Source organism: Notolepis coatsorum (assembly GCF_963971535.1).
Source record: "Notolepis coatsorum genome assembly, chromosome: 3".
NCBI classification, from domain to species: Eukaryota; Metazoa; Chordata; class Actinopteri; order Aulopiformes; family Paralepididae; genus Notolepis; species Notolepis coatsorum.
In genome coordinates this window covers 72,215,104-72,226,638 of record NC_140167.1, presented here as the reverse complement: position 1 = coordinate 72,226,638, position 11,535 = coordinate 72,215,104, and the positions used below count along the sequence as shown (strand labels likewise).

The following is an 11,535-nucleotide window of genomic DNA, read 5'->3' as shown; positions in this document are numbered from 1 at the left end:
TCGCTTATCAATGACTTGCTTGCAGTCAACATGTACGAAACGGATTGTTTTTTCATCTGTACATTTCCGTTTTATACCGTTTTGAATACGAGTATAGTTTTGGAGATTTCTAGTAATTCCAGAGAAATCCGCGATAATCGCCCTTTAGTGGAATACACAAAACACATTGTAATTTTTCGGCTGATTTATGAATCGTTTTCAAATAAACGCTAGATTATCGAGAGTATATGTGTCCTTATGCACGATACAAAAGCGTGCTGAAAAATCGCTTATTCGTGACTTGCTAACGTCACACACACACATACACACACGCGCGCGTGCGCGCGCTCGCTCCGATGACGTTGATAGGAACATCTGATTAACCCAAGATTCATAACATAAATTCCTTACCTCACATCAGATGTTCAGCAAAAAGATTAATCCAATTCCTGATCGCCATTCCAAATATCGCGTTTATTGATCCAACGTTATAGTCCAAAACACATAATCGACGCTGCTCTGAGTGTCCTCAGTCAATGTGGTAACACGATACTGCTTGCCCGAGAAGCAAAACCCGGACCGGAGTTATTTTTTTGATGCACATTCCCAGCCAATCCAATTCAATGATGTGCAATACCATCCGGGAGACGATAGGCGGCGGTATTTGCCCTTTTGCGAGCTCAGACCCATTCCCAATGATAACATCAGGTTGGATGGATGAAAATGAATGGATATCGCTAATAAAAGAAATAACGATTAAAACCCGAGTATACTCGTGATTGGCATGGAACGGTTGGCTAGTTAACCCGACTTTACTCGTGGTTGGCACGGAATTACTTAAGACCGAAGCTTGTAACAGATATTTACTTGAGTAAAATCAGGGAATTAATGTAGAATCGACACAAAGAAAGTATATTTAGATTCAAAGACTATTTTAATAGCTTTCTTCGATCTTTGAATACAGTTTCTCTCCTGTGAAATACAAATGTTCAACAAAACCATCAACATTGACTCAGCTTTAAAGACCTCTTTCTTATATCCACGGCGCTAACAGAAATAAAAACAACCCAGGCCTATGTTAAAGTGCAGATTGGCTTAGAGGACGATAATGTCTTGTATGAACTACCAGTAATATAAATCATATTAACAACAAAAATGTGTTCCATCTTCATGTCCGATGATTTTCAAAAAGGTGCATGAGTCAATGTAAAAAAAGAACAAGCAAAGATACTGCTGAAAGTTCATTTTTCAACATTCAACATTTTTCACTCCATAGATTAATCTAGATAAAGAAATATGTAACGCTTTAAATAATTTAAATGAATCTCCAAAATTAAAGCATTAACTTTGACAGCCCTAATTTATTCATGTATTATTTATGTATTTATCTATTTTTAAACACACAGTGGCATTTGTGCGTTGTCAGTGGGGCGCTGTGCCCCTGTACCGTTGTTTAGAGAAAGCCCTGGGTGTGCACAAGTTCACTTCTTCAACTGTCTGTTGGTGGCTTATCTGAACCAATAACCAAGTACTCTGTGTACAGTGTGCCCACATTCACAAAGAATAGAACAGATGATGGCCAAAACAAGCACCAAACCATGTATTTGATTGAATCACAGTCATATATACCCGAGCTACCCACCAGTCAGGCCACGATAACTTGTCTTTGATCCGTATCACGCTGGTTAGCGCTTCATTTTCAACTACAGGAAGCAGCAAATAGGGGCACATGTTGGTTCCCGCTCACAAGATCAAGAGATGAGCTTCTGGTCTACCGCCACCTCACCAAAGATAACCCACGTGCTCGTCAACAACCACTGGAGCTCTGTTGCTACCCCTGCTGCTTGCCTTCGCCCTCCTCCTCTTCTCCCCCCTCTCCATTCATCCCTCTATCTACTGTACTCTCCTCCTTCTCTCTTCTGGCCCCCTCACCCCTCCCCTACCTATCCCTTCTCCTCGTCTGCTCTCCCTCTCTCTTCCCTACCTCCTCCTCCGCTTTCCCCACTCCTCCTTCCCCTCCTCCCCCTCTCGCTCTCACCTCCTCCTCCGCTGTCATCCAAGTCCCCCCCCCCCACTATTCTTGTTCCTTGATCTCCTCTCCTCCCTTCACCTCTCTCCTCCTCCTCCTCCTCCTCACCCCTCTTCCACCCCTGGCGTATTATCAGTTAGACAGAAGATTTACCGGCAATATGCAAAGAATCTAGTCCTCTAGGCCTGGGCCAGCGATCATTTCTCTAAGCCCTCTCCAGCGAAATACCCTGGCTATCACCTCCCCATCCACACACACCCTGCAGAATTCCCATTCAGACCCATCTAAATCCTACACTCTTCTAGATTGACTTTCCATCTAATAATGTGATTAAGGTGGAGCTCAGGGCCTCTCACTCACGCTGCTATTTCACCTGGAACAGAGCTGTTATTGTGGCTTAAGCTGTCATAGCTGTGGGCCCCTCACCACAACCACTTTACACACCATTCGTCTCGGCCTCCTAAGACCTCGTCAAGGTGAACGCTATTCTACTGGAGGAGGAAGAGTGTGTGTGTGTGTGTGTGTGTGTGTGTGTGTGTGTGTGTGTGTGTGCGTGTGCGTGTGCGTGTGCGTGTGCGTGTGTGTGTGTGAGTGAGAGTGAACACCTGTGCCTATTGATGCATACCAGCCACTTCCACACTGGCAGCGTTGGGTGACAAGTAGGTGTGGGCGAAACAAAATATACAGCAATATATCACAATATTTTGGTTAATTATAAGTTTAATCAAAAGGCTTGGTTGCTTTCTTTCTTTCTTTCTTTCTTTCTTTCTTTCTTTCTTTCTTTCTTTCTTTCTTTCTTTCTTTCTTTCTTTCTTTCTTTCTTTCTTTCTTTCTTTCTTTCTTTCTTTCTTTCTTTCTTTCTTTCTTTCTTTCTTTCTTTCTTTCTTTCTTTCTTTCTTTCTTTCTTTCTTTCTTTTTTCTTTCTTTCTTTCTTTTTTCTTTCTTTCTTTCTTACTTCCTCTTTTTCTCTTCTCTCTCTCTCTGTTCTTCCAGGAGGACCCGTTTAAACTGAAGCCCCCTGTGTTCAACAGCCTGCCTCAAGAGACACACGCAGACCCCTTCCATTCAGAAGACCCCTTTAAAACAGATCCCTTCAAAGGTACTCAGCGCTCTCCTCTCCTTTTTTCTCCTCTCCTTTTTTCTCCTCTCCTTTTTTCTCCTCTCCTCTCCTCTCCTCTCATCTCCTCTCCTCTCTTCTTTCTTCTTCTCTCTTTTCATCTCCTCTTCTCTACTCTTCTATTATCTCTTCTCTCCTCTTCTATTCTCTTCTCTCCTCTCCTCTTCTTTTCTCTATTCTTCTCTCCTCTCCATATCCTCTCTCCTCTCCATCTCCTCTCTCATTTCCTTTCCTCTCCATCTCCTATCTCCTCTGATATCCTTTCCTCTCCATCTCCTATCTCCTCTGATATCCTCTCCATCTCCTATCTCCTCTGCTGTCCTCTCCTCTCCATCTCCTATCTCCTCTGATATCCTCTCCTCTCCATCTCCTATCTCCTCTGCTATCCTCTCCATCTCCTATCTCCTCTGATATCCTCTCCTCTCCATCTCCTATCTCCTCTGATATCCTCTCCATCTCCTATCTCCTCTGATATCATCTCCATCTTCTATCTCCTCTGATATCCTCTCCTCTCCATCTCCTATCTCCTCTGATATCCTCTCCATATCCTATCTCCTCTGATATCCTCTCCTCTCCATCTCCTATCTCCTCTGATATCCTCTCCATCTCCTATCTCCTCTGATATCCTCTCCTCTCCATCTCCTATCTCCTCTGATATCCTCTCCTCTCCATCTCCTATCTCCTCTGATATCCTCTCCTCTCCATCTCCTATCTCCTCTGATATCCTCTCCTCTCCATCTCCTATCTCCTCTGCTGTCCTCTTCTCTCTGCCTGAGCCTGTTTATAGAGTTCTGTCCTGTGTTCTTACCGTTGTGTTTGCTGTGTGATATGTTCTCTGCCCCTCGACCCCCAGGTGTGTTTGTCCTTTAGCGCCACCTACTGGGTTATGACCGTTCTGTGTCCTCCTCTTCCTCCTCCCACTCCTCTCCCTCCTCTCCCCCCTCTGCCTCCTATCCCTTCTCTGCCTCCTCTCCCTCCTCTCCCTCTTCTCTCTCCTCTCCCTCATCTCACTCCTATCCCTCCTCTCCCTCCTCTGCCTCCTCTCCCTCTTCTCTCTCCTCTCCCTCATCTCACTCCTATCCCTCCTCTCCCTCCTCTCCCTCCTCTCCCTCCTCTCCCCCTCCTCTCATGTAGGTGACCCTTTCCAAAATGACCCTTTTGCAAAGCAGCCAGCGGCCACCACAGGTATTTACCTCCAGGGAAACAGAACATGGCGAGTCGACCAGATACTCTTTGAAAAAAGGGCAATTCCACCGAAATTGACTTTCAGGTTGTAGTTTTTTTGTTATAGAATTATTTAAAATAAAATGTAGATTTTTGGGGTCGTAGCTGTCCGTAAACGTCTCTCTCAACCGTCTCAGGAAATACTATTTGATCATGTCGTAGGATTGCATTGTTGATTGGATGTCAAGCGCTTACGACCCAAAACCCCTAAAATGAGAAATATCTTGGACGACGATCTTTTGCCGAATTACAATCGAAAATGTCAATTTCGGTGGGATTATCTGAAAGCAGGAAATACTGAAATACTGATCGGTGCCCGCATTCATTTTTCCTCTTGATTCCATTATTGAAAGTAGGGATGGCGCGATACCACTTTTTCATGTCCGATACCGATAACCATTCGATACAATGGCGGGGCAACAGGGTCTAACCAGCTAGCATTAACATTAGCTTGTTTTTGTTTAGAAAAAACTCATGCCAATTTATGAGGCTATAACTGAGTGGCGAGACTAAATAAAAAAGTCTAAATTGAGACTAAACGAAAAAGACTAAGACTAAAATGCTCAGACCTGTAGTTGACTAAAACTTGACTAAACGAAAAATAGATAAAGGTGACTAAAACTAAAATAAAAAATTGCTGACGAAATGAACACTGCTCAGACGCAACTGTAGTTTTTTCACACAGCGAGGAAAATAATACTGTCCAACAATCTAACAATAATTAACACATTTACAAGTCGTATTCAGTTTTGCAAATAAGGAGACATTATAGAGAACATTTCAAAGTACTCAAAATTGCCAATATCCATTTCAACCTATTTATGAATTGCGCAACATTTTGGGGTTTTCTGAGGAATCGTGAGCTCCTTAACAAGACGGGTTAGACTGTGCCGGGTCACAGCTAGGTCATATATACGGTCATACAGCTAGGTTAGTGGTCCCTATCCACTTCCATTAATTTGTGCTAAGCTAGGCTAGCCTAATAGCGTTCTACTGAACACACAGAGCGATTGGTATCTATCTTCTTGTCTGACAACCATAATGTTGGCATACCCCTTTAATCATAATTAACACACATAAATCCCCAGTGGCATGTATCCGGGTCTGGCTTAACTAGTCTAGTTGACTTGGGTGATAAATCCTGGCCTCTGATGTGAACCTAGTGACATGTTGATAACAGCCTTGTGTTTTGTTTTGTTCATTCCCTCTCTTGACAGTTACACACTTGAAACAGCAGTGTGTAACTGTGGTTCCATTATACTTCCCCCTTCAGCGATATTGAGGAGTTTCACTTCTCTGCACTGCAGACACACTTACACACACATACACACACACACACACACACACACACACGCATACACGCACACACACACACGCATACACACAAACACACAAACGCACTCGCTCACGGACATGCACACATACACACAGAGTGTGGAGAGAACAGATGGAGATAATAGCGATTGAAATCAGACTTCTGTTCACCCGTAGTAGTGCAGATCTAAACCCCGGACAGCTCACAGATAACTTCTCACCACACCTTCAGTAGAACTGGGCGGAGTGTGTTGAGCTCAGGTTCAGTTTGATGTTGAAGCGTGCCGCTGCATTCCCTGTTCTCATCCTATCAGACCACACACACACGCACACACACACACACACACACACACACACACACTAGGGCTGCACGATTTTGGGAAATAATCTAATTGCGACAGATATTGCGATTGCGATAAAATTTTTCGATTATAATTTTTTTTTTACAGCCCCACAGAGGTTTATTGTAAAATGCGGCTTGCATCTGGCCTACGAGGTGGGTCTTTTCAGGACACAGAGCCTGACATTTTTTCTTTTTACCTGGGAATCGATACCGGTACCCAACGGTACCTTTTTTTCTAAACTTCACAACACACAATCTAAAACCCCTTACCTCCCTCTCCCAAACCGATCTTGTATCTCAATGGGACTTCCTGGTTAAAAAAATTAAATAAAAAATAAAATATGCGATTTTTTTTTTGTGATTTGATAATTGCATCATTCCAAATCGCGATTTTGATTTAAAATCTATTAATCATGCAGCCCTAACACACACACACACACACACGCACACGCACACACACACCATCTCACAGACACACACTGCCACTTTACTTAATTCACTGCTACTTTATTTGAATATGTAGGCCTACTACTGCTGCTAGGAAATATTTGCACTAAGCTAATTTTAGCTCATTCATTCATTCATTCATTCATTCATTCATTCATTCATTCATTCATTCATTCATTCATTCATTCATTCATTCATATAATTTTAGCTACTTGTACATTGTGTGTTGTATAATGTGTCGTATATGTTACTTTTGTGTTTTATATTGTCTGGAATGGGGGAACGTAATTAAAATGTTCTGTATGTCTTGCACAAATGGAAAACTGACAATAAAGTTGACTTTGACTTTGACTGAGTGCGAATCGAACCAGGAACCGCAGGATTACCAGACGACCGCTCCACCTCCTGGGCCACTGTCACCCCCATTTGTGTACCGAGTTGGGCGGTAATGAGAAAACACTGGGTGCTACTTTTACCGTGACCTCCCTCCCCTGCCCTCCGGTCGGATTAGCTTCCCCAGAACAACACATGACTGACTGTCTGATGTTATCATCGCTGCCAGTGCCAAGGATCTGTCACCGTTTCTCGCTCAGCCTTGCATAACTGGGAATGGGGGCGGCTCTGAGTGTCAGAGAAGATCCATTTAGGGAAGCTTGTAAAGGGCTCTACATGCTACAGCAACTGCAACGCAACTGAAACACAACATCAGCGCGACTTCAACGCAACATGTTGCAGAGGGTGTTGTAGAGTGTGTTGTGAGCATGTTGCGTACCTCTCCCCAAAATCTAATCTGAACAACCGTTGCGATGATGTTGCGTAGCAGTGATTGGTTGGTTAGCGAATGGGGGCGGGGCTGTCATAGAATAATATTGGTCCCGCAGGCAGGAATACTATCCTCGAGTTAATGTAATTTATACAAATGGAAGTATTGATTTCGCCGTAACGAATCATTAAAAATATATACCGTTAACTGGAAAATGTTCGTTTCTTACACATATGTTGGATTATGTAATTGGTTTGTCATGACAAACCAATAAAACATCGCGAATTAACCGGTGGTTATCCTATAGCCCTAGAATTTATTAACATAGCTACAACAACACAGTAACGTTAATATAATTACATGCATCATTGTTTACAATGAACGGTGGGGCTAATCGAAAGGACTGGACACGGACAAGTTAAACAGCAACCAATTAATTTAATACAACAGCTAACGTTAAAACCAACAAACACAGAACCGGACTCACAAGCAGAAAAAGAAGCATAATTTCTACTTCCGGTTGGGGGGTTTCAAAATAAAAGCGACGTCTAAAAGCACCGGAAATACGTTTATTTTGTACATTATCTAACGTTAACACGAACCTAAACTAACTTTAGTGAGTGGTTGTCATGGTAACTAAGACGGTCTAAGAGGAAACAAAGGCATTTTCCTAGATAGAAAACGACGACATGTAGAAAACGATGATATTTAGAAAATGATGATAGAAAACGATTATATGTAGAAAACGACGATAGAAAACGATGATATGTAGAAAACGTTGATAATGTAGGAAACAATGTGTAGAAAACGATATGTAGAAAACAATGATATATAAAAAACTACGATATGTAGAAAACGATGATAATGTAGGAAACAATGATATGTAGAAAACGATATGTAGAAAACGATGATATGTACAAAACAATGATATGTAGAAAACGAGGATATATAAAAAAACGATGATATGTAGAAAAACTATGATATGTAGAAAACGTTGATAATGTAGGAAACAATGTGTAGAAAACGATATGTAGAAAACAATGATATATAAAAAACTATGATATGTAGAAAACGATGATAATGTAGGAAACAATGATATGTAGAAAACGATATGTAGAAAACGATGATATGTACAAAACAATGATATGTAGAAAACGAGGATATATAAAAAACGATGATATGTAGAAAAACTATGATATGTAGAAAACAATGATATGTAGAAAACGATGATAATGTAGGAAACAATGATATATAAAAAACGATATGTAGAAAACGATGATAATGTAGGAAACTGATATATAAAAAAACAATGATATGTAGAAAACGATGATATATAAAAAACGATGATATGTAGAAAACTATGATAATGTAGGAAACAATGATATGTAGAAAACGATGATATGTAGAAAACGATGATATATAAAAAAAACTATGATATGTAGAAAACTATGATAATGTAGGAAACAATGATATGTAGAAAACGATGGTTCCAACTGGAAAAAATTTGCCGAAAGGTCTGGATTATTACATATCTCGATGTGATTTATCAAGAAATATCTACAGCTAGAATTTTGGGTCTCAATGAATCCAAAATGACAATGTGGTTAGAAGTGGTGGAGAAAATAAAAGCTAGCATATAATGGTAGTGTCTGGTTAGGAGCGAAGGATAATGGATGGATTATCCAATGGGGGGTCCGGGAGGGGGGGGGTACGAGCTAGAGCATATGTGTGTAGGGTATTAGATAGCAGGTATTGGGGGTATATCCTGTATAAGACATTTAACTATATGGTGATTTCATTGGATGTGCACTGTTAATAATGCTTGTATATCTTATCGTGTGTTGTCATGTTTGTTTATACCGGTATGTTTGTTTAAAAAATTATAAAAAAATAAAACACAGAAAACGATGACATGTATGACAATAGCTTATGACCCATTGGATGTCCCCGTTGAATAAGATATTGTTAGTGTTGTTAGTCCCTGTTACTTCTCTTTAGACAGACTTTACTAAGTACTAGAAACATGCTAATACACAAACGCAGCTGTTCCAAACTACAAGGAAGGCTCCATAACGCGCACCCCCCCCCCCCCCCCCCCCCACAGATCCTTTTGGAGGAGACCCGTTCAAAGAGACGGATCCTTTCAAAGCCTCGTCGGAAGACTTCTTCAAGAAGACCACTAAGACGGACCCGTTCTCCACGCCGGACTCCTTCAGTAAAAGTTCCACTTTACCAGCCAAGGTACATGTCGAGGACCCCCCAATAATAATAATAACTTACTTATATAGAAAATAAGCAGAATTAGGCAGCTGAGTGGCGCAGTGGGCAAGGCACTCGCCAATATCGCAGGAGATGCTGGGTTCGAGCCCAGCTCTCGGCGTTGCTACCGGCCGGTCCTCATACTAACACAATTGGCAGTGTTAGAGGGTGGGAAAGCCGGTGGGTGGGGATTGGACGTTGTGGACAGCGACTCCTACAGGTCGGTTGGGTGACGCCGGTGCGGTGGAAACAGGAAGTATCGGGGGCAGCGTCAGCCTCCCACGCGTTACTCATCGCCACTGAGAGTTCGAGCTGCTGCGGTGAAAAGATGCGACAGGCTGCCTCCTCGTGTACCGGAGGGGACACGGGATGCAAGGCTTCTGTCCTCACTACAGCCGACCAGTGGGAGGCATAGTCTAGCAATGTTCAAGACAGGGGAGGGAAGAATTGGAAATACGAAATTGGGATGGGAGAAAAATAGAAAATTGGGAGAAAAAGTGGATAAAAAAAGAAGAAAATAAGCAGAATTGTCCTTAAACCCTTGTATTTCCTTCTAAGTGCTTTGTGAAGTTTGAAAGTATTGTAAGTAAGTAGGTGTTTTGTCCTCTTTTCTCTCCACAGCAGACCAGCCACTTTACAAGCAGCGACCCATTCATTTCCACCAGTCACAAACCTAAAGGGCCAGGTATGCCGCCTCTCTCTCTCTCTCTCTCTCTCTCTCTCTCTCTCTCTCTCTCTCTCTCTCTCTCTCTCTCTCTCTCTCTCTCTCTCTCTCTCTCTCTCTCTCTCTCTCTCTCTCTCTCTCTCTCTCTCGTGCCCTCTTGAACTAATTTACACTCTGGAAAAGGCAAAATGGAGAGAATGACAGAAGAGAGTCCTGTGAATCGTTTTCAAATAAACGCTAGATTATCGATAGTATATGTGTACTTATGCACGATATAGAAGATGAAAAATTAATGGAAATCGATAATAAAAAAAATAACGATCAAAAACGAGATCTCTCGTCTCTCTGGCACTCAAAGTGTTAAAGATTTAAACTGGCCAATAGATACTAATGAATTGAGAAACATTCCATGTTTCTGGAACTAACTATTGAGCCTTCCCGAGGTGTTGTGGGCTTAACTTGATGAAACATCAGTGATGGGAGGTGCCCACCTGGTGATGTGCTGGCTTTCACTGTCTATCTATCTACACTTGATAACCATGGTGATATGCTGCTCTCACTGTCTATCTATCTACACTTGATAACCCTGGTGATATGCTGCTCTCGCTGTCTATCTATCTGCACTTGATAACCCTGGGGATATTGTAAGATAACAGCGTTTCTAGCCTTTGATCATTTAATCCACTCGTCACCTGCTGCTCCGTGACTGGCCCCCATCTGCGTTGTGTCATTTTACTTGGATATCTCATTAGCTGTCTCACACTGTATCAACCCCTGTTAGTACATCCGTAGTCAGAAGAATTCGACACTGGCAACGTGATCTCTTTCCTGATGTTTATTTTCACAAACATAGCTTCGTACGAGATGTAACCCATTCTGTAATGTCCTTGACTAAATTAATTATTCTCCACTGTCTCTTCTCTCATTAGTCCAATGGTTCTGAGGCCTCGTCGTAGCCAACAACCATTCCCTGTTAGCCGAAGCTAGCGATGATGTGGCACTCCATTCCTGCCCCCCCCCCCCCCCCCGCGCGAGGGGAGGAGGGATCCTTTCAAAGTCTCTGTGGTGTCTGCTCGATTCCACGTCATGTCTTAATCTAACTTACCCCGGAAGGAACTGACATCTCTGACATTCTCCCCTAGCAACGGGCCCCGCCCCCTTTTCTCGTTACTACGTGACACGCTACAATGGCAACGGCTGGTCACCTTTGACACACTAACCGTCCTCTTCTATCGATGTCGAACTCTCCCCATAGCTCTGACCAAACCTTCCCCCACCAGCGGCCTGTTTCAAGTTCAAGTTTCTTTAATAGTTGTCATACAGAAGTACAGAATACTTTTATACAAAATGCTTCTTACTGTTACGCTCCAGAGACTGTGCAAGACAAGATAAGTAT

General features: G+C 42.3%; 1 protein-coding gene across 1 annotated transcript in view; it reads left to right on the top strand.

Moving 5' to 3' along the window:
* eps15l1a (epidermal growth factor receptor pathway substrate 15-like 1a) overlaps positions 1-11,535 on the top strand; it is a gene marked incomplete at both ends in the record, with an annotated part of 148,269 nt that overhangs the window by 99,060 nt on the left and 37,674 nt on the right. The window contains 4 exons of the mRNA XM_084309500.1: positions 3,002-3,107; positions 4,260-4,310; positions 9,321-9,457; positions 10,097-10,160. Coding sequence (XP_084165626.1) covers positions 3,002-3,107; positions 4,260-4,310; positions 9,321-9,457; positions 10,097-10,160 — 358 coding nt within the window. The remainder of the gene's footprint in view (positions 1-3,001; positions 3,108-4,259; positions 4,311-9,320; positions 9,458-10,096; positions 10,161-11,535) is intronic.